Source organism: Hevea brasiliensis, chromosome 3, assembly GCF_030052815.1.
Source record: "Hevea brasiliensis isolate MT/VB/25A 57/8 chromosome 3, ASM3005281v1, whole genome shotgun sequence".
NCBI lineage: Eukaryota > Viridiplantae > Streptophyta > Magnoliopsida > Malpighiales > Euphorbiaceae > Hevea > Hevea brasiliensis.
The window spans coordinates 13,088,435-13,113,417 of NC_079495.1; the positions used below are offsets into that span (position 1 = coordinate 13,088,435).

General features: G+C 28.5%; 1 protein-coding gene and 2 long non-coding RNA genes across 3 annotated transcripts; 1 reads left to right on the plus strand and 2 right to left on the minus strand.

Annotated features, from left to right (window-relative positions):
- Positions 1-1,269: 1,269 nt before the first annotated feature.
- On the minus strand, positions 1,270-3,054 carry LOC131178314 (E3 ubiquitin ligase PQT3-like). Its single transcript, XM_058143269.1, has one exon. It carries the CDS (start codon positions 3,052-3,054, stop codon positions 1,270-1,272), a length of 1,785 nt encoding a protein of 594 aa, XP_057999252.1.
- A 1,300-nt stretch (positions 3,055-4,354) lies between these two features.
- LOC131178637 (uncharacterized) lies at positions 4,355-6,278 on the plus strand. The gene is made up of 2 exons (XR_009147577.1): positions 4,355-4,443; positions 5,873-6,278. It is a non-coding gene; the product is annotated as an uncharacterized LOC131178637 (long non-coding RNA).
- Positions 6,279-21,759: 15,481 nt separating this feature from the next.
- LOC131178638 (uncharacterized) lies at positions 21,760-24,384 on the minus strand. Its single transcript, XR_009147578.1, has 2 exons — positions 24,044-24,384; positions 21,760-23,681 (listed from the first exon to the last, which is right to left on the minus strand). It is a non-coding gene; the product is annotated as an uncharacterized LOC131178638 (long non-coding RNA).
- Positions 24,385-24,983: the final 599 nt, after the last annotated feature.

A 24,983-nucleotide genomic window follows, 5' to 3' on the forward strand; every position in this document is an offset into this window, starting at 1 on the left:
AATATTTTTTTTATATTCTCTTATAATAATTAAAATTAAAAAGTAAAAATATAAAAGTATAAAAAATAATTTAAATTAATTTTCATGAAGTACAAAATAAGTTTGATTGTAATTTTGTAATTTACATATGCAAATCAAATATCTTAAAAAGAAATTTGACTTCAATTATACAATGAACTAAATATAAATGAAAATTTATCATTTTATTTTTGATTTCGCTCGATTCCGATTCCAACATTGATTTCATTTCCAATATACAAATCAAATGGGTCCTGAATTCCTGAGTACATTTGCACATGCCATTAAAAAGCATTTAGGAACAGTAATGTAGAATTAAAAAGTAATTCTTTCACTTTAGTTAATTTGTAATGCAAGATTATCAGTATATTGATGGAGTTAAATATTGCACATAGTGGTAAGACTCATGTCGCAATTTTTAGATATGGAGAACAGTCTGCAAATCACAAAAGGGAGATTGTAGAGAAATGAAAGATTGAAGATGTAGATTTCAATGTTTGGGGCTTGACTTCGGAGCATTTTCTTCCTCCTTTTAGCAATTAAAAATGGCAAGAAATAACATATGCGATAGAATTCATTTGTGGGTTTTTGCAATTATTTTTATATAAATAATTAGCAAAAAGGGAGGACAAAAACAAACAGAATTTTCTTTAATTTTTTTTGTCATCCATTGACTAATTCGATCTCGTCTGATTTAATTTTTTTTAATTTATTTTTTATTCTTTAATTTTCTCCTCCTGTTAATTAAGAACCATAACAGCTTAATTTTTCTTCAATTTTCAAACATTAGATTATAAAAGATGATCCACAATATTAATAAATCGCAATAATAGCAATTTTTAATAAAAAATTATGAATAATCTTTCAAAAAATTCACCATATAGCACTCATGAAATAGGCTACCAAAATGGAATGCTAACAATGAATGCCCTTCCAAATCCAAAAAAAGATTCGTGCACTTTGTTCAATACTTTCAAGCTTTCTTACAACCCTTTTTTTTTTTTGCAAAAGACACATTCTTTGTGAGAATAAATAAATGAAATAAACAACAAAATTATTGAAAAAAAGAATATGAGAGTTTTATAAGAATATTAAAACAGCGATTACAAAACTGGCCAAGGTTAGACCAACGTAAATCCATGTTCTCCTACTGTACATTTAGGCCCAAAAGAAACTAGAAAAAGAGGAACGATTGCCATTAAAAGTCAACATCCAAGCTTTTAACCCACAACGTCATCTCCTGTCACCCATTCACTGCATACTAAAAGTGTATTGATTCATCAGACCATTGAATGATGTTCCAAAGGAGCTCAATCCATAGATCATCGCACCAGCAGCATAATAAGGTGCCATATATCCTTCCAACCCCACCTGCGCACCAACCCAGTATGGATTGTATGCATAAGAACCAATAGGCATCATATAGCTCTCGGTCTCAACACCTTGACTTCTTTCTCTCTTTTTCTTTCCTCTCACACCACAAACCACCTTTTGCTTGACTTCACCCTTGACCACTTCTCTCTCGTCCTTTTTCTTCTCTACCTCACTGGAAATCTCCTTTTGCTGCACTTTTTCCTCAACCCCCATGACACCTCCTGGTGATGCTGTATCTTTCATTCTCATTGTCCCAATAGTATCTTCAGATACATTAGTTGCTCCTGTAGTTCTAACTTTCTTAGTTGTCTGGTGTGGAGCGTCAATAAGTTTTCTTTTATTTGCCCCATCTTCTACATCACCAGGTGATGGCTTCTGCTCTTCCTGAAATGATTCTGCAGATGGTTTTGTTGTAGAGATCTGAGGTTCTGAACAGTGAGCCAATTCCATATCCTTATCTTGGAAAGAGTTTCTTTTGGCATTTTCACCACTGCTGCTGTAACAAGGACCAGATTTCACAATGCAATTAATTGTGTCCCTAAGCGTCATGTTTGGAATCAGATAATATGTAAGGATATTTGTTGCCCCACAAAAACATTTCAACTTAGAGGTGATTAGATGAACCCTGATACACTTATCACAAAAGCTCTTGAAACAACATTTGCTAGTCAAGACAGCATCCTTGATTACTTGTTTGCACAAGGGGCAGAGAAGTTCTGGTGGAAGATCACTAGCAGACCAGGATCTCTTTGAAGGCAAGCAGCCAAAAATTTCCTTCTCAAAAGCATGATAATTTGGCTGTAAAACAGCAGTTGCACCACTTGACAACACATAAGAGCCACCTCGGTTTGGCATCAGCATCGACTTGGGAATTCCAGTAGGAGGCCTCAATCTTTTGCAATCATAATTTGGATCTCCATTTGTTGGGCAGTCCTGAATAAAATGTCCTCGCACTTTACATCTGTGACATACATAACCCTCTGGTGGTATTTTCTTCACCAATCCACTAAAACCCCTACCATTTTTCACACCATTTGAACCTTCCAACCGCCATTCCAAGGCTGGAGCATTTACTAAAGCCTTAATCTTGCTGTCCTCATCAGATTCTGCATCTACAGTTGACTTGCTATGCTGAACTGGCTTAATTCTAGGAATCACAAACACATCATCCCCAAACCCATCGTCACATCGAAATCCATCACCCCCATTGGGTTTTGTTGTGGACAAACTAGTGACAGTACTTGAACAAACAGAACTAACACCAGTATTTGCAGGGTTGCTTCTGCATGAAGCAGTAATAGCAGTTTCAGAGCTAATCTTGGAGGAATTAGAACCAGTACAATAAGAGGAACTAAGTGGCCGTTGCTTTTCCCTAACAACAATAGTTGTATTGTCGATGGGCTTGCGACGTCGCGATCCAGGAACACGACGAATCAGAACCCTAGTATTGTTAGGGATCAGCATATCATCAGCGTAACAATCATTCGTCTGGGCATTAACGACCACAAGGTCCAAATCAGTACCCAAACACAAGCTATTGGATTTAGATTTATACTTTAATTCAACAATTTTCTGTTTCAGAGCATCAACAGAAATAACAGAGCTATCCACCGAGAAGGAATCATACTCCTTTGCACTGAAAAATTTAAAATGAATCGGCATTGAATTGAATACGAAGGGAAGAATGTTATAAAATTTGTTTTGAATGAAATTGATATTTGATTCGCATACAAGAGGATCGATATATACGCGTATTTACGCATAATGTTATCAAAGTCCCAGTGCAAGGCATATTTACGCGTTTCCTTATAATTAATTTAATAATTGATATTTAATTATTTATATTATTTTATCCTTATAATTTTAATTTTTTATACTATTGAGTTCCTCGTATTATCTGTACTATTGAGTTCCTCATGCTAAGGTCAAGGGTCTGTTTGGATGAGTGTAAAGATTAAGAGAAACAATTATTTTATCTCTGTTTAGGAAGATGTGAATTAATGAAGGACGAGGGTAAACAAGATTAAGCCTTATCTTCCCTTACCACTCAAATCTCAATTTTTTAATGTACAATGGATGTCAAAATAAAGTTGAAAGTAGTTAATAGTATCGATAAGGTTGGATCAATAAAAAAATGAAGTGTAAGAGGATATATATAAAAAAATGGATAAAATTGTAATAAATTTTTAAATTTTTGGAAATTTACATAAAATTTTATACATTTTAAAATTTTGACCAATTTTGTTAAAATTAAAAAAATTGAATAAAATTATCGTTAAGGATTAACTTTCTTTTAGCCAATAAGTTAATTTTTTTTAAATGGAAATCGAAAAGAGGTAACCCAAATAATAATCAAAATCACATCAATTAAATGAAAAATCAAAATTTAAAAAATAAATCAATTTGATTTTTCATTGAATTCGATTTCTATTACTTTATCGGGTATTTACAAGTATCTAATCAGACCAAATCTTAATAAAATAAATTTAGATGGTATATAATCTGATTTAAAATAATTCAAGTTTGAAAAAGGGTTTGATTTTTATATATATAGAATTTATTATCTGAATCTATTTATATAAGTAATTAATTAAATATATATATATTTATCAGAAATCTCTCTCTTGTAGCGTAGTTTATCTATTCCGTTCTGTTTGGTTCAATTTCATAGTAACTAAATGCATAAGAACATAATCGATTGTTTAGGTTTATGTTTTTGGGCAAATGAGTGGATTTTGGTTCAATTGCACAGTAACTAGGATAGTCTCGAGCTTGTATGAACTCTAGTTCTCATCAATTAAATTGAAAAGAATTTTAAGTTGTTGATCAATCACTTGTCTAATGATTCCACAAATGATTTAATCCAATAGCCAAAAAATTTGGTGAGCTAATTTGATCTTGAACATTTTTTTAGCACTTCCCTCTTCTTGATGATTATTTGTGGGTTTTTGTTTATGATTCTAGGCAGTGAAAGTTCTTGCAAAAAGTCCTACATTTGCCAGAGATCCAAGGCTTTGAAGCAGACATAAATCGCCTTTTCCTATATACCTGGTAACTGTCTATTTGTTATTGAAATGATCACTGGTTATAATTTGCCATTTTTTTAATGTAGAATCTATGTAGACAATGGGAACTTCACTCATATTATCGTTTACTATTTGCTAGAACTTCATTCACATTATCATTTAGCATTTGTAATAACCAAGTAAACAGTACCAACTCAGTAGTCCTGTCACGTTTAAGATGTGCTGCTTAAGTGTTATTTTACTGTTTTCTCTTATTCTAGGGTCTCGCATCATTTATTTCTGCAGTAATTTATCTTCATTGCACATTTGGATCAGACTCTACATTGCACATTTAATGTTGATGTTTCTCTTTACAATCTGATCTCAGCCTCCTACATTGATTTTACCACTTGCAACCAAGTACTGTACTAACCTTGAAATCTCTTGTTTTAGTTTTAGGTAAATCATTCATGATTAGCTAAAGAAAAATTTCCTAAATAAGTATCTGATGATGCCAAGATAGGAACATATTCCTGTAGTGATAAAATCTAATTGTCTCTGATTTGAAATATCAAAGTTTTCCTGGAACACCATGTGGAGTATTAACAGTTTCTAATTAAGTTAAACTAAGCTAATATAATATATTTTTATCCCTAGGACCCACCATTTGTGTTTTTTATAGTAAAAAAGATCATGTGATCGTGGGCTTTGGTCTTGTTTGCTAGCTTAAATGGTAAAATCTGTTGGAACTTCACACAAGTCTCAACTCTTAATGGTTCAATGCTTTATCAATTTTAACCAATTGTTTTAAGTTAATCACTTCTGCTTTTGACTTTTCAAGTTGGTAACGATTTTCGCCAATATTCATGCAAATTTACTATTATTTTTGCTATTGCTGATTCAATTTAAATATTAGTTTTTAGTTGTTTTAATTTTCCGGTTACCTTAGTAACAAAATACCCTTCTTTGAAAGCAAAGGATCAAATGACATAGTTTTATTCTATAACTTTGAAAGCAAAGGATCAAATGCATAGTTTTATTGTATGGCATAGAGAACTAAATTAATGGAGAGCAAAAGACAGGACATAAAAATGCTGAAAATCAATCTATGATCTATCTCAGATATGTCATTGACAGTGACAAGGATACCTCAAGAGCTAGACAATTCTCTATTAAACAAAATAAAAATGGGACCTTGGTCGGAAAAATATTGAATCTCCTTGATCTTAACACATGAATTGCAGAAATCAATGATACAGAAAAAAAAAATGATTAGAAACACACAATTAATCAAGAATCGAGTGAACAGCCAATAATTGAAGGCAAATAGCCCAACTAAAGCGAACCCATTTGGTTGTTTAACCAGTATAACATCTAATGATGGGGATTTAAACTAATGAATGTTAAGAAATATTTCAAAACTCAGATGTGATTTTGGGTTTTTCTGTGATGAGAATGTATATTAGCAATTCCAGATTCAAGGAATTTGGTATCATCAGCCAGTGAGTATGAGATATAGAGAGAGAAAGCATACCAACTTCAGACTCGAGAGCAGTGGATATGGGAACTGAGCAGTGAATGAAAGAAACAAGAAGGAGTGAACTCATGTTTAAGCTGCGCCTGGAATGGAGTTTGAAGTGGCAATCAATATCAATGATGGTGGTTTGGTGTTGATATTTGATAGTGCTGTTCTTGGTCTTGTTGATGGGTCAAGACATTCCTGTTTTAAATGGAGAGGAGGCAGGCTTTCCACCTGGGAACAACTCTGGGGAAGGCTTTAGTCCACTCTCCTTGTGAAGCGCGTGCATTTTCTTATTTGCAACGGTAATAAATGTATTTAATTATAATTTAATAAAAAGCTTAACCCACAGGTTTGATTTAGTTTTTATATTTTTAAAATTAAGTAATTTAGTTTGTAAAATTTAATAAAATTTATAAATTAGATTTTATTTTTTTAAGAATTAGCTTTACCAACTAACAATCAAATTTGTTCGTAAATACCAACTAAACTGTCATATAGTCGGTAATATTTTCCTCGAATTATTAAATTTCACTTTTATTGCCTTTAATTTTACCGACTAACAAGTAAATTAGTTAGTAACTACCAACTAAATCGCGTTTTAATCATAATATTTCTCTTGAATTATGAAATTTTATTTTTATTACTTTTAATATTACCGACTAACATAAAATTAGTTGGTACATGCCAGCTAATGTACAATGTAGTCAATAATGTTTCTCTTGATTAATAAAATTTTATTTTTATTATCTTTAACGTTACTGACTAATAACAGTATTTGTTGGTAAATACCAACTAATTATCCATTTAGTCGGTAATATTTCTCTCGAATTATATAATTTTATTTTTATTAGCTTTATTTTTATCGACTAAATGGATATAATTATATGACTAACAGCATATAATTATATAATTTTATTTTATTACCAACTAAATATATATGACTATCTAATTTTTAGTTGGTATTTACATATTATTTGCTTTTTAGTTGGTGAAATTCAAAACTCATAACAACATAGTTTTACAACTCAAAAAATAGTACCGACTTAAAAAGTATTTAGTTGGTATTTACCGACTGTATATTATTTAGTCAGTAAATCTAAAAAACTCATGAAAATAAAATTTTACAATTGGAGAGAAATAATACCGACTACATTGTAATTTAATTGATAAATATCAACAAATGTTATGTTTAGTCGATAAAAATAAAGCTAATAAAAATAAAATTATATAATTCGAGAGAAATATTACCGACTAAATGGATAATTAGTTGGTATTTACCAACAAATACTGTTATTAGTTAGTAACGTTAAAGATAATAAAAATAAAATTTTATTAATCAAGAGAAACATTATTGACTACATTGTACATTAGCTGGCATGTACCAACTAATTTTATGTTAGTCGGTAATATTAAAAGTAATAAAAATAAAATTTCATAATTCGAGAGAAATATTATGATTAAAACGCGATTTAGTTGGTAGTTACTAACTAATTTACTTGTTAGTCGGTAAAATTAAAGGCAAAAAAAGTGAAATTTAATAATTCGAGGAAAATATTACCGACTATATGACAGTTTAGTTGGTATTTACGAACAAATTTGATTGTTAGTTGGTAAAGCTAATTCTTAAAAAAATAAAATCTAATAATTCGAAAGAAATATTACCGACTAACTTATATTTTAGTTGGTATTTAGCAACTACATTTTTTTAGTTTGTGCTGTTAAAGCTCATAAAGTTAAAAGTTTTGTAAATTAAGAAAAATATTATCGACTAAATGGTAATTTAGTTAGTATTTACCAACTAATTTTATTGTTAGTCAGTAAAATTAAAGGTAATAAAAATAAAAATTTTTAATTTGAGAGAAATATTACTGACTAAATAGAGTTTTAGTTGGTATTACTAACTAATTTATTTTCAGTCGGTAAAATCAAAGCTCATAAAAATAAAATTTTATAATTCGAGAGAAATAATATAGACTACATTGTCATTTAATTGGTAAATACCAACGAATGTTATGTTTAGTCAGTAAAAATAAAGCTAGTAAAAAGAAAATTATATAATTCGAGAGAAATATTACCGATTAAATAGATAATTAGTTAGTAGTTACCAACTAATATTATAATTAGTCAATAATGTTAAAGATAATAAAAATAAAATTTTATGATTCGAGAAAAATAATACCAACTGAATAATTATTTAGCTGGTATTTACCAACTAAGTTTGTTATTAGTTGGTAAAATTAAAGGTAATACAAATAAAATTCTATAATTCGCGAGAAATATTATCGGCTAAATATTATTTTAATTGGTATTTATTAGTTATATTTATTTAGTCGATAAAATTAAAATCAAATAAAAACTAAATTTTACTATTTGAGAGAAGTGGTAACTCAATTAATTATGTTTAGTCGGTAAAAATAAAGCTAATAAAAATAAAATTATATAATTCAAGAGAAATATTACCGACTAAATGGATAATTAGTTGGTATTTACTAACTATTACTGTTATTAGTTAGTAACGTTAAAGATAATAAAAATAAAATTTTATTAATCAAGAGAAACAGTACCGACTACATTATACATTAGTTAGCATGTACCAACTAATTTTATGTTAGTTGGTAATATTAAAAGTAATAAAAATAAAATTTCATAATTCGAGAGAAATATTACGATTAAAACGCGATTTAGTTGGTAGTTACTAACTAATTTACTTATTAGACTGTAAAATTAAAGGTAATAAAAGTGAAATTTAATAATTCGAGGAAAATATTACCGACTATATGACAATTTAGTTGGTATTTACGAACTAATTTGATTGTTAGTTGGTAAAGCTAAATCTTAAAAAAATAAAATCTAATAATTCAAAAGAAATATTATCGATTAACTTATATTTTAGTTAGTATTTACCAACTACGTTTTTTTAGTCTGTACTGTTAAAGCTCATAAATTTACCGATTAAATAGATAATTAGTTAGTAGTTACCAACTAATATTATAATTACTCAATAATGTTAAAGATAATAAAAATAAAATTTTATGATTCGAGAAAAATAATACCGACTGAATAATTATTTAGCTGGTATTTACCAACTAAGTTTGTTATTAGTTGGTAAAATTAAAGGTAATACAAATAAAATTCTATAATTCGCGAGAAATATTATCGGCTAAATATTATTTTAATTGGTATTTATTAGTTATATTTATTTAGTCGATAAAATTAAAATCAAATAAAAACTAAATTTTACTATTTGAGAGAAGTGGTAATTCAATTAATTATGTTTAGTCGGTAAAAATAAAGCTAATAAAAATAAAATTATATAATTCGAGAGAAATATTACCGACTAAATGGATAATTAGTTGGTATTTACTAACTATTACTGTTATTAGTTAGTAACGTTAAAGATAATAAAAATAAAATTTTATTAATCAAGAGAAACAGTACCGACTACATTGTACATTAGTTAGCATGTACCAACTAATTTTATGTTAGTTGGTAATATTAAAAGTAATAAAAATAAAATTTCATAATTCGAGAGAAATATTACGATTAAAACGCGATTTAGTTGGTAGTTACTAACTAATTTACTTATTAGATCAGAAATTAAAGGTAATAAAAGTGAAATTTAATAATTCGAGGAAAATATTACCGACTATATGACAATTTAGTTGGTATTTACGAACTAATTTGATTGTTAGTTGGTAAAGCTAAATCTTAAAAAAATAAAATCTAATAATTCGAAAGAAATATTATCGATTAACTTATATTTTAGTTAGTATTTACCAACTACGTTTTTTTAGTCTGTACTGTTAAAGCTCATAAATTTACCGATTAAATAGATGATTAGTTAGTAGTTACCAACTAATATTATAATTAGTCAATAATGTTAAAGATAATAAAAATAAAATTTTATGATTCGAGAAAAATAATACCGACTGAATAATTATTTAGCTGGTATTTACCAACTAAGTTTGTTATTAGTTGGTAAAATTAAAGGTAATACAAATAAAATTCTATAATTCGCGAGAAATATTATCGGCTAAATATTATTTTAATTGGTATTTATTAGTTATATTTATTTAGTCGATAAAATTAAAATCAAATAAAAACTAAATTTTACTATTTGAGAGAAGTGGTAACTCAATTAATTATGTTTAGTCGGTAAAAATAAAGCTAATAAAAATAAAATTATATAATTCGAGAGAAATATTACCGACTAAATGGATAATTAGTTGGTATTTACTAACTATTACTGTTATTAGTTAGTAACGTTAAAGATAATAAAAATAAAATTTTATTAATCAAGAGAAACAGTACCGACTACATTGTACATTAGTTAGCATGTACCAACTAATTTTATGTTAGTTGGTAATATTAAAAGTAATAAAAATAAAATTTCATAATTCGAGAGAAATATTACGATTAAAACGCGATTTAGTTGGTAGTTACTAACTAATTTACTTATTAGACTGTAAAATTAAAGGTAATAAAAGTGAAATTTAATAATTCGAGGAAAATATTACCGACTATATGACAATTTAGTTGGTATTTACGAACTAATTTGATTGTTAGTTGGTAAAGCTAAATCTTAAAAAAATAAAATCTAATAATTCAAAAGAAATATTATCGATTAACTTATATTTTAGTTAGTATTTACCAACTACGTTTTTTTAGTCTGTACTGTTAAAGCTCATAAAGTTAAAAGTTCTATAAATTGAGAGAAATATTATCGACTAAATGGTGATTTAGTTAGTATTTACCAACTAATTTTATTGTTAATCGGTAAAATTAAAGGTAATAAAAATAAAAAATTTTAATTTGAAGGAAATATTACTGACTAAATAGAGTTTTAGTTGGTATTACTAACTAATTTATTTTTAGTCGGTAAAATTAAAGCTCATAAAAATAAAATTTTATAATTTGAGAGAAATAATACATATTACATTGTCATTTAATTGGTAAATACCAACGAATGTTATGTTTAGTCAGTAAAAATAAAGCTAGTAAAAAGAAAATTATATAATTCGAGAGAAATATTACCGACTAAATAGATAATTAGTTAGTAGTTACCGACTAATATTATTATTAGTCAATAATGTTAAAGATAATAAAAATAAAATTTTATGATTCGAAAAAAATAATACCGACTGAATAATTATTTAGTTGGTATTTATCAACTAAGTTTGTTATTAGTCAGTAAAATTAAAAGTAATACAAATAAAATTCTATAATTCGCGAGAAATGTTATCAGGTAAATATTATTTTAGTTGGTATTTATTAGCTATATTTATTTAGTCGATAAAATTAAAATCAAATAAAAACTAAATTTTACTATTTGAGAGAAGTGGTAATTCAATTAACACCTCATAAAATTTTCATGCATATGTTTAGAAGTGGCTAATTCAATTTTGGGTTGAGATAATTCAATAATTAAAATACACTTTTAAATTTTCTTTCTTTAGTTTATGATTTGAATTAAATTAGACTGTTTAAAATAAATATTGTTAATATAAAAAAAATTGAATTATATCACCACTTTTTGAAGAAAAATAAAAGATATTTATATAAAGATAGGATTAATGGGAAGGAAAACTATTGATGAAGAAAGTGTAACACCCTCACATTAGGTAGTTCCGTACATTCTACTGTTCTGGAAACTAATGTCTGTTTAGATAGCTAGAATGTCTAGAACCACACTTAAATTAGAGTAAAGAGTCATGTTTTAATTTAATAAAGATCAAATAAGGTTGAAGGAAAATAAAAGAAATTGAGTATAAATTGGTTAAATGAGACTAAGTTTTCAGCGATGGGTGACCTATATGGGAAGCAACTGTGAGTTCAGTTGTCACCCCAAATTCATGTGGGATCCTATAGAATCCTTAATTAAGGATTTATTGAGGAATTATGGGGAATTAATAAAGCAAAGAAATGAAAGGGGAATAGGCACAAATAAGTAAATCAAAACCTAAGGTGAACAACTACTAAGGACTCATCCGGTATTACTGAAAAAGATAGACTATAACCCGATGAAGGGTATTTTGGTCAATCCACTTCAACAGTTAACTTTTGACTTAAATGTCCATTAAAATGAGTGAGGCTAATATATTGAAATAGGAATTAATTAAGTAATTGGTGTATGAAAATTGAGAAGGGACATAGGAGGAATTATTAAGATTGTAAAAATAATAATAATTAAAATTATTATTATATTTTAATTAGGATATTTATCTATATATATGAGAGACAAAATACATTAAAAACAAAAGAAAATTTCTCATCTTCTTCCTCCTTCAAGCTGTCCCATTCTCTCTCTTCTCACCTCCATGGATGCTCCAAACCAAGCTTTTAATCATTGATTTTCCCTCACAATTTCCATACAAAATTCATAGGAAACTTTGAATTAGCCCTAGATTGGAAGAAAAAAAGCAAGAAAACTCAAGAAAATGGAGTGATTGGGAAGATTGGAAATTTACTATTTGAGGTAAGTAGAGATTTATGTTTAACTAATTGTGAATTCATAGATTTTAAGCTTGATTCTTGAAGTTTTGATGGAAAGTGATAAAAATCATGCATGACATTAAAGGGGAGAATTTCGGCCAAGATGATAGGGTTATTATTTATGAACTTTGATGCAATTAGAATTGATTTCTAGCTTGGATGATGATGTAAACATGAATTATGTGTTTGAATTTGCTTGGAATTGGAAGATGAGTAATTAGGGTTTTGAGCAATTAGGGTTCTCTTGGTATGAAGCTCAATTAATGTTCATAAAGTCATATTATGGTCAATTGGTATGCATTGAATGAGAAATGATGTTGGTTTGGTAAAGGAATTAATGGACATGGAATTGAGCCCTAGGTTTTGAATCTGGACAGCTTGAGTCTAGTGTGGTTAGATACTTATAAGTTGAGCTACATAACTCCAATTGATGTGAAACCAATGGGAGATGAAACCTAAGACAAAATACTAAAACTTTCATGAAGAACACTTGCCTAGAAAATGACCGTAGGATACCTCAATTAGAGCTTGAATCTAGATTGGTAAATCTAGACCTGGAAAAATTAACCAAATAAACAATACATAATTAACTAAGCATAACTCACTCCACAAAACTCCAAATTGGGTAATTCTTAAACTTGTGTAATCTTAAGACACAGGGGAATAATTCATATGAAGACTATGAAGATAAATTATGACCCCAACTCACCTAAATTGCTTGAAAAAAGTGAGTCTAGGAATCACTCGATTCGACTAGACTCAAACACAGGAAAATTTAGGCATCTGACCAGTTTTAGTAAAGTGACCATAACTCAAGCTATATAAATGCAAATTAGGTGATTCTAAAGCCAAAATAACCATAAGACATAGGACTACAAATTTCATGTTTGGACCTAGACCCAGATGTGAGGGCAAAGTGGTTGAAATGTTAGAGTAAGGTAGAACTTCAAAACTGAAATTTCTTGCAATTCAGTAATTTTGTCCTGTGACCTCCGGGTAGTAAATAGAGCATAACTTTCTTTGTACATGTCCAATTGAGGTGCTATAAAATGATTTGAAAACTTAAAACAAAGGCCTAAAACTTTGTTTCAGAGACCTAATGCTAATTCTAAGTTTAAGATACTCGGATATAGAATGCAAATTTAAGGTAAAAATCTAGAAAGCCTGAAACTGTAGGATAAGGCACCCGGAACAGTGTCTAGTATTTTGGCTATAACTAGAGATCCAGAACTTCAAATTGAGTGATTCAAAAGGTAATTAAAGCTAAGACATATAGGAATTGTAATGGCCCGGCCCACTAGTGATATTGTTCGCTCTGGGCCGAAGCCCTCTCTTTTTTTAAACATCACTAGGTGTTTTACGAACCACTAACTTATAAACCCATCTCCTCTCTTTTGTTTTTGTTGGATTTGGATTTGCCTAGGTACAACCCCCCCCCCTTCCCTTATGGGACTCCTCCTGTTTGCCCCCCCACCATGCATCATTCATTTGCACGCGACAACTGGCTCCGATACCACAAATGTAATGTCCACATCACTGTGATATGATATTGTTGTTCACCTCAGCCCTCCCTTTTTAAAAAAAAGCGTTACTAACCACCAAACCCACAACCTAAACCACAATCTCTCTTTTGTTTTTTTTTTTTTTGCCTTTGGGATTTGTGTTAGAATAACTTTCATAAAGATCACCTTATCAAATTTTAATCGAACTAGGCTGAAATTGGGTTCTAAAGTCGTCCCAAACACCTCGAACCTGCATTTATTAAATTGCATAGTACTTAGGAATTTATTTGATTGGCTATTGGTGAAGGTTAGAATGAGTATTAAGACTTTGTAATTGTGTAATTTCAGTGGATAAGGAGACTTCCAAAGAAGGGAAGAGTTAAGCCAAGTAAAGAGAATTGAAAGAAGGTTTGTGTTTGTGCACAACTTGACTTTAAGTTTGTTTTAAAAATTGTAAATGATGTGAATGAACTTTTACAAGCCAAATATGATTTTCGTTTGCATTTAGGAATTGATTATACTATCTTGAGCATTCTTGAATCTTGAAATGAATTTATAACTGTGGAAAAGGTGGATGTTGGCTATTTAATTTCATTGTAGCAAGGGGGTGAGTCGGTTTAAATATATTTAGAAGTGTTTTGAGAATTGATGTGTTGCCAACCATTTATGAGGATTTGTAATGTTTGAATGTGACTATTTGATTTGTAATTGTGATTATTTGAATGGAAAATTATTTTAAGATTATTTTGAAATCACAGTTGGCATGATCAAATTCTGATATTCTCCATTAGTAACAGCTAATTGGGGTTTGAAATTTGATTGTGTTACCTCCCTCTCTGGCTTACCAGTTGAGGTTGAGTTCAGATGAGTGGTAAGGTTGAGATTGCTTTGTCATAGTGTACAATGCGACATTGATTGGAAATTTTGTATCATGGTCTAAACTACGTGAATGTTGGTAACACTTGTGATTTGTGATTGCTTAAATAAAATGTGATTGAAATCAAATGATTTGGTATTGATTGAAAGATAATGTGTTATTTTCATGGTTTATGGGAAATATGAATTTTGCAAATACCTTTTATGATTTGGCAAATATGTTGGTACTAAATTTTTCTTTTAAAATTATTAGTTGTGCACTACTGAGTAGCATTACTCAGCGATAGGTTTTGTATGTTGTCGCAGGTCAAAGGAAAGATAAAGTGGTTGAGTGAACTACTAGAAGCAGTGTTTTGATTGACGACGGGTATAATAGGTATACCCTGTAGATTATATTTTGATGTAAATGAGTAGCTATATGTACATAAAAGACAATTGAGCAGTTGCATAAAAAGAATTGTAATAATATTTTGTAACTTTGAAGTTTGTAAATTTGTAATTAAATATCCTTTTGAGTGGTAAAATTGTAAATGAGTGTTTCTTTTGAATTGTAAATGAGATGATTTTATTTTCTTGAAGTGGAATGAAGAGAAAAAAATTACTTAATTATTGAGTGATTTAAATTTATGTATACAATTTATCATAGGTTGATTTTTAACAGGTTTAATATTTTGGATTTGTTAAAATTATAGCTGTCACCACGCAGTTTTTCTAAAACAAAATAATAAATTTGATTTGTTCAAAATCCCTTGTAATATATTTAATGGATTATCGGCAGGCGGAGTTTGGTAATTCATTAGGTATACTACGGGATCATATCATATCTTATAGAGGGGTAAGGTGTGACAGGTAGCTTGACTCATCATTAAGATTTTTGGTATTTCTTTAAAAAAAATAAATATATTATTTTAAAAGAAAAATTCTAGAGGGATGAGTTGGTTGATATTAAACAAAATTTATCAGAACACCTATTTCATTATTACTTTCAATACTGATTTTTTGTTAAATTTTACTTAAATTTTTATTTTTTATTGTTTTATTTTATTCCATGATTTTTATTAGAAGCATTATCATTTTAAAAGAATAAAAGAAAAAGAAAGGAAAGAAATTAAAAAAATATATGTAATAAGAATTGAAATTAAAGAAAAGAAAAATGAAAGCAATAAAATAAAAAGGAAGAAAGAGATCATAGCCATTTATTTTAGGTCTTTATTCTAGACCGTTGGATCATACTATATAAATTTCTCTAATGTCGATCCAGCTGCTTCTTCTCTTTCGTCAGCTCGTTTTTTCATCCACGGTGAGATCGTCTCCTATAAAATCCATCGCTAAAGACACCACACATTAGCTATCTTTCATCTATCTCGTGAAACCCAAGTCTCATTTCCTTTTCTTCCTCAATCTCTAATCACTACAGAACCCAAACACCTCCTCATCCATCTTTTCGGCCAAGGCACATTTCCGAAATCCCAATTTGGCTACTGTTTATTACTTCCCTGCTGCCGTATCTATTGTTGTTGCTTTGCTAGGCACGCTCGTGATACTGTTTTGCAGATGACTTAGAGGTAGATTCCTTTTTGTTTCTTACTTTGTTTTTGATTTCAGATAGGCATTTAGTGATATATATTATCTGCAATTGCAAATTTGGAATTGAATCTTTCTGTTTTATACCTATTTTTTGGTTGTTTGATACATCTGAATACATTGCACTCTTTATTTTTTTTTTCTGGTCTTCCTATCACTATTTCGATGCAATTAACCACAAGTTTAGATAAGAACTCAGCAGTTTCAATTTTCATTTTTCTGCAAATATAGTTAAAGTGATAAGTGGAAATTGGCGAGAGTATTGTTAGTTGAAGTTTTAATGAAGTTTACTATTAAATATAAACTAAGTTTATTAGCTTGCTTTCATCTTGTGAATTAGTATAAATTAAAGAATTAGATATGTTGGGAGACCAAATCTACTATGCGAATGCCAAATTGGTTAGTCTAAATTTAAAAAATAGGTTTTTCCATTATGTCATTAGGTTGGTAAGTGTAGGAAAGGTTTTGTAAGGAAGTAATGAAAGCTGAAGATTTTTAACTAAATATTTTCATTCAATCCTTATATGTAAGACTCTCTCTCCCTCTAAATTCATTCTTCGTTGCATAGTAAAAGAGAAATTTGAAATAGAAAAGGTTTTGGGGGATTTTATTGTGTTAAGAGGGGTTGGGTTTTTTTTTTTATAACTTTAAGAAATTTGAAAAAGCAATAAGTAAAAGAGAAAACCCAAATCAATTGTTTTAACCCAATAATCATATAAGGTATAAAATTCATTAGTATTTACCTATTCAAAATCAATGCTGGTTTTGGAAATGGGATTGGTGCATCTAGGGAAATACTCTCATGTTTTATCTGTTTATAATCTTTGTTGAAAGGTCTGGTCACCCTATCCATGGGAATTAGTGGAGTCTTAGAGAAGTGGTTGTTAATTTTGCTGTGTTTATATATTTCTCCATTCTCTGGTCTTTTTTATCTGAAATTTCATCTGCCATTTTTCCTTGTATTTAGGCATTTAGGGTGCTGATATTATGCATATTTCCCAAGCAGTAATGTTTCATGGAGTTATTGATTGGTTTTTAATACTTATGTTTCATGGCCATACTATATATAATGTTTGTGGGGCATTTTATTTTATTACTCCTTTCACTCTTGAGATCAAGAAGATCTTTCTTCAATGCTTGTAGGACTAGGAATGCCTTGTTTATATGTGTAATTTAATTGGTGCAATATTGGTTATGAGAATTTGATTACATATTGATGTGATGACATGGCCCACTCTTCCCATCATAACAACAACTGCCTAACATTTAGTTTTAAGTGGTGTTTGCTCATCCTCATAATCCTGTTCTCCAACTGGGCAACATATTCCTTTTCCAATTCCATTAAGTGGATTCCTTTCCTTCTTCCCAAACAAATTTCAGAATCACAGCTTTCTTAAATTAAAGTATCAGTTTAATTTTTCAATTAAAAAAATATTATGTAGAGGTTATTACCTACTGCATTTCGTGAGCTCCTTCCGAATATAGTTTGGCAAACATTAATTGAGTTAAGCTTGTTTTTCAAATATCTTACTTCTACAAATATTAAGGTTCAAGATAAGGAGCGTCTAGAAGCAGAAATTCCCATTATTATTTGCAAATTAGAGCGCATATTTCCTCTTGCCTTTTTTGACTCAATGGAACATCTTCCCACCCACTTGCCATATGAAGCAAAAATTACAGGCCTAGTACAATATCGATAGATGTATCCTTTTGAGAGGTAATAGATACTTCTTATTTTTCTTTAAATGTTATGAAATGTATTGTAAACTTTTTGTAAGCCATTTGCCATTTTTTTTTTTTTTTAGATTTCTCCACCGCCTAAAGTAAAATGTAAAGAACAAAGCAAAAGTAGAAGGTTCAATATGTAATGCATACTTAGTTGAAGAAGCATCCAATTTTTGTACACATTACTTTGAGCGTCATGTAATAACGCGGGATCGATAAGTACCCCGAAATGATGATGGTGGGGATGATGCTGATACCAAAGGATATTTATCAATTTTCAAGTATCCCAGTCGACCATCTGGTAGAGTGAAAACAAGGGTGTTGGCTGATGATGAATATAAGGCAACCCAAATATATTTTCTACTAAATTGCCCTGAAATTGACACATATGTAAAGTAAGTTTATCAACAATCCAAAATTTAAGTTTATCAATAACGATTTCAATTCTCTTTAACTTATCAGGCAAGGCGTTCAAATATTGATAATAAATTCATTAGGGATTTAGTAGAGGGACCATTAAGAAGTGTGAAATCATATCCTGTATATTTCATAAATGGTTATAGATTTCACACAAGCAGCCATGGTGCTAATCGATCCACAATAAATAGCGGAGTTTGCATTAGGGGTTCAACATATGGTGACAACTCCAATGATTACTATGGTATCTTGAAAGAGATAGTTCAACTTGAGTACCTTGCATTACCAATAAAGAGAACTATTCTCTTCAAGTGTGAATGGTTTGATCTAACTCCGGATGTTGGTATTAAGGTTCACAAACACTATAACTTTGTGGATATCAATCACCATAAAAGATTAAATAAATATGAACCATTCATACTTGCTTCATAAGCTAAACAAGTGGTTTACATCCCTTATCCTAGCTTGAGATGAGACAAAGCTGATTGGTATGCGGTATGCAAAATGAAGCCTAGGTCTGTTGTCATCATGCCTCAGACAAATGTAACGGAGCAAATACCAGACCAAGCATTTCAAGATGAGGTAGTAGAAGTGTTACAAATTAATACGGAAGTAGAAGATCAACATATTGGACCATTAGATGATTCAAGTGGTGAACTACTAGAGCTTACAACCATTGAAAAAGAGGAACTATTGGACTAGGCAGATCTAAATCATACAATAGCAAGCGATGAAGAAGAACTCCATGAACATGATGATGATAGTGAGGATGATAGTGAATAAATTGTATTGTAATGGATAGTGATCTAAATTTCAAAAGCAATATATAATTTAACTTTAACGTAATGATTGTGATAGTATCATATTATTCATGTCTATTATGTTATAATTTAAATTTATGAACTATTTGTGACAAGGAGATGTGCATAATAAATGTGTAAGTCGGGATGGCACTGTTATTATTATTATTATTATTATTATTATTATTATTATTATTATTATTATTATTGAATTGTAGGTTAATGGAATTTTTCTAAAATAAAATTAAAGTTTAAAGATTTTTTGGTAACGAATTGAAGATGATTAACAAAAGCAAAATAATCTATATAGTTAAAGGAAGACAAGTAAAAATTACTCATAATTTCAAATTATTCTAGACTTCTTTTAAAAATGATAGCAGTTAGGGTACCTATAAAAATCACCATATTCGAATCCGAACCTAAATAAAATTTTCAATACTCGAATCCTTCCAAAACCGATTAAAATTTATCTTTAACTATCCGAATCAATCACAAACCCAATTATTATTACTCGAAATATATTCAAACCTTTTAATTAACAATTTACATAAAGTATTTTTTTATTAATAATATATATTTTACAAATTTAATAAGTCTATAAAATTTTTAAATTCTATTTATTGAAAATATATATATATATATATATTTATAAATATTATTATAAAAAATATATATTTTATATTTAACTAATTAGTTATATAAACGGGTTTGGATAATGAACACCTAATATGTAAAATCGAATCTGGTAAGTATATTATTTTTCAAATCTGAATCCGTATCAAACCCGGCTATATGTATACTATCTAAGTTCTATCCTATTAAAGTTATATTGGGTCGGGCATAAATGTCCTCATTGGTTTTATTGTTGTTTTGTGTTAGAAGGTACGATTTGGAACTTCACATAGTTCATGCAAACCTACTTGGGCAGATAACAGTTGTTGGGGCAAAGCAAGGTTAGAAAAATAACTTTCATTTTTTAAAATAGAAAGTCATTTTTCCTTATTTTTTTAGGTTATTTTTTTTATCAAGTTTCTTAAACACTCCCAAACATTAAAAAATAAAAAAAAATATTAAAAAAAATATGAAAAACATTTTCCTTCAAACAAATATAGCCATAGTATTATGTGTTTAGTCCTTTTATATTTAATAATTTGTTCTTTTGTAGGGATTTGAAATGAATGCAAGGCCAATTCAACCATTTTATGGAAGATCCCTCTATTTATACAATCCATGTGAGATAATTGGAAATTTTGCTTAAACTTCTATAGGTTATTTCAGAAGAAATTAAGAAATTAAGAAATTACTTATTAAAGTTAAAATAGTAAGTAATTACCAACTATATCAAATAATCGATATATTTTTTTAGTATTTTATAATTTTATCTTTTATTTTTTTCTTAATTTTATTTATTAAATTCAATATTGTATGTAATTACCAATTATATCGCGTAGTTAGTATTTTTATCAACTTTGAATGTTTATATTTATCAATGTATATATAAAATGGCTGATATAAATTTCCTTATTATCCATGCTTAATTCATTTATCATCATGTTCATAAAGATGTGAATTTTTATTTATTTTAGGTTTATTTCTTTTTTATTTATTATTAATTAGAATTTTTCATTAATTATTAAGAATATAATTCATTATAGATATATTTACATTTATAATTAAAACAATAAAAATTCGATATATTTCAATGCACATTAGTTCATAAATTATTTTAAAAATATATTCAATAAATAATTTTATCAAAAATTGTTAATTTCAAATATTATTTTAATATTATAATTAATATATCATTTTTATTCCTAAACTACAATTTAGTCCCTGAAGTTTAACAAAACTTATAACTTAATCTCTGCATTTTCAAAATCAAACAATTTAATCTATGAAATTTGACAAAACCTACAACTTAGTATCTACTATTAGAATTTCATTAGATTATTATTAACTTTAATAAAAATAACTAAAAAATTTCCTTATTTTTATTTTTAATCATAAAATAATTTATTCCTAAAGTTTTATTTTCTTAATAATTTAGTCATAAAGTTTTTTTTTATTAATAATTTTATCTCTACATTTCTGAAACATGAGTCCTATTAAATTAAAAATTTTAAATTTAAATTATTAAAATATAAATTAATTACTTTTGTGGTAGGATTAATTTGTAGGTTTATTAAAACATTAAAGACTAAATTGTTTGATTTTAAAATTACAAAGACTAATTTATAAGTTAAACTAAATCTCTAAGATTAAATTATCAAACAAAATATAATCTTAGGGACTAAATTGTTTTTATATTGAAAATAAAGTTAAAAATATTTTAATTTTTTTAACTAAAATTAATAATAATGTAATTAAATTCTATAATACTGACTAATTTATAAATTTTATTAAATTTTACAAACTAAATTACTTAATTTTAAAAATATAAAAACTAAATCAAACCTGTGGGTTAAGCTTTTTATTAAATTATAATTAAATACATTTATTACCGTTGCAAATAAGAAAATGCACGCGCTTCACAAGGAGAGTGGACTAAAGCCTTCCCCAGAGTTGTTCCCAGGTGGAAAGCCTGCCTCCTCTCCATTTAAAACAGGAATGTCTTGACCCATCAACAAGACCAAGAACAGCACTATCAAATATCAACACCAAACCACCATCATTGATATTGATTGCCACTTCAAACTCCATTCCAGGCGCAGCTTAAACATGAGTTCACTCCTTCTTGTTTCTTTCATTCACTGCTCAGTTCCCATATCCACTGCTCTCGAGTCTGAAGTTGGTATGCTTTCTCTCTCTATATCTCATACTCACTGGTTGATGATACCAAATTCCTTGAATCTGGAATTGCTAATATACATTCTCATCACAGAAAAACCCAAAATCACATCTGAGTTTTGAAATATTTCTTAACATTCATTAGTTTAAATCCCCATCATTAGATGTTATACTGGTTAAACAACCAAATGGGTTCGCTTTAGTTGGGCTATTTGCCTTCAATTATTGGCTGTTCACTCGATTCTTGATTAATTGTGTGTTTCTAATCATTTTTTTTTTCTGTATCATTGATTTCTGCAATTCATGTGTTAAGATCAAGGAGATTCAATATTTTTCCGACCAAGGTCCCATTTTTATTTTGTTTAATAGAGAATTGTCTAGCTCTTGAGGTATCCTTGTCACTGTCAATGACATATCTGAGATAGATCATAGATTGATTTTCAGCATTTTTATGTCCTGTCTTTTGCTCTCCATTAATTTAGTTCTCTATGCCATACAATAAAACTATGCATTTGATCCTTTGCTTTCAAAGTTATAGAATAAAACTATGTCATTTGATCCTTTGCTTTCAAAGAAGGGTATTTTGTTACTAAGGTAACCGGAAAATTAAAACAACTAAAAACTAATATTTAAATTGAATCAGCAATAGCAAAAATAATAGTAAATTTGCATGAATATTGGCGAAAATCGTTACCAACTTGAAAAGTCAAAAGCAGAAGTGATTAACTTAAAACAATTGGTTAAAATTGATAAAGCATTGAACCATTAAGAGTTGAGACTTGTGTGAAGTTCCAACAGATTTTACCATTTAAGCTAGCAAACAAGACCAAAGCCCACAATCACATGATCTTTTTTACTATAAAAAACACAAATGGTGGGTCCTAGGGATAAAAATATATTATATTAGCTTAGTTTAACTTAATTAGAAACTGTTAATACTCCACATGGTGTTCCAGGAAAACTTTGATATTTCAAATCAGAGACAATTAGATTTTATCACTACAGGAATATGTTCCTATCTTGGCATCATCAGATACTTATTTAGGAAATTTTTCTTTAGCTAATCATGAATGATTTACCTAAAACTAAAACAAGAGATTTCAAGGTTAGTACAGTACTTGGTTGCAAGTGGTAAAATCAATGTAGGAGGCTGAGATCAGATTGTAAAGAGAAACATCAACATTAAATGTGCAATGTAGAGTCTGATCCAAATGTGCAATGAAGATAAATTACTGCAGAAATAAATGATGCGAGACCCTAGAATAAGAGAAAACAGTAAAATAACACTTAAGCAGCACATCTTAAATGTGACAGGACTACTGAGTTGGTAATGTTTACTTGGTTATTACAAATGCTAAATGATAATGTGAATGAAGTTCTAGCAAATAGTAAACGATAATATGAGTGAAGTTCCCATTGTCTACATAGATTCTACATTAAAAAAATGGCAAATTATAACCAGTGATCATTTCAATAACAAATAGACAGTTACCAGGTATATAGGAAAAGGCGATTTTTGTCTGCTTCAAAGCCTTGGATCTCTGGCAAATGTAGGACTTTTTGCAAGAACTTTCACTGCCTAGAATCATAAACAAAAACCCACAAATAATCATCAAGAAGAGGGAAGTGCTAAAAAAATGTTCAAGATCAAATTAGCTCACCAAATCTTTTAGCTATTGGATTAAATCATTTGTGGAATCATTAGACAAGTGATTGATCAACAACTTAAAATTCTTTTCAATTTAATTGATGAGAACTAGAGTTCATACAAGCTCGAGACTATCCTAGTTACTGTGCAATTGAACCAAAATCCACTCATTTGCCCAAAAACATAAACCTAAACAATCGATTATGTTCTTATGCATTTAGTTACTATGAAATTGAACCAAACAGAACGGAATAGATAAACTACGCTACAAGAGAGAGATTTCTGTTCATAACTCTTGAAATTTGTTAAACAGAAAAGCCATTGCAAAATTTCAGCAGCAGAGAAAATCGTCTTCTCCGTGTTCACCACCAGGTCAATGAACTTGCCCAAGGAAATGAACTTCCCCAATTTAAAATAGCGTCCTCTTGTCGCTGGGGATGTTGGAGGCTGCGTCGAAGTAGAAGACGAGAGACAGGAATCTGAGTTGTGCAGAGATGAAAGCAGATATGGCAGGGGAATCTGAGTTGAGCAGAGACGTTAGCGGTAAGGCAGCAGTGAAAATGGTACTATCCCAACGCACATCCTGTTAATATTTTTATAATTGACTTTTTTTTTTTTTTAATTTACCATTCACAAACTAAAACTAAATAGAAATAAGCCAAATTTACCTTTTATATTTTTTAAAATGTCTAATTTAATTTATTTTTTCACTTTTATTTAATTTAATCTTTTTATTTTAATTTAAGTTTAAATTGATTTAATGCATAATTCACTCATCACTTATGACTTAGTGTATGAGTTATTTTCTTTTTCTTTCTTCAATATTTTTAATGTTAATTACTTAATTAATCTTTTTAATGTTAATTAAATAATTATAATTAGTTAATTTTTTATATTTAACTTTTTAATATTAATTAACAATATGAAAAAAAATAATATTTTATATTTTTAATTTTATTTAATTATAATTTTCTAATTTTAATTAAGAAAATGAAAATATAAAATAATATTTTTTATTTTAAATAATTAAAATTAATTACAATCATAATTTTTAATTTTAATATATGAAAATAAAACTATTGTTTACCATTTTTCAATTTAATTAATTAATAAAAATATAAAAATAATATTTTTTTCATACTTTCATTTTAATTACTTATATTAAATAATATTATTTTTATATTTTATTATTTAATTTAATTAATTATAAAAATATAAAAATAACATTTTAAT

Bases quoted from the DNA above. Each gene is read 5' to 3' on its own strand.
- LOC131178314 (XM_058143269.1), bottom strand. From the start codon at position 3,054: ATGCCGATTCATTTTAAATTTTTCAGTGCAAAGGAGTATGATTCCTTC.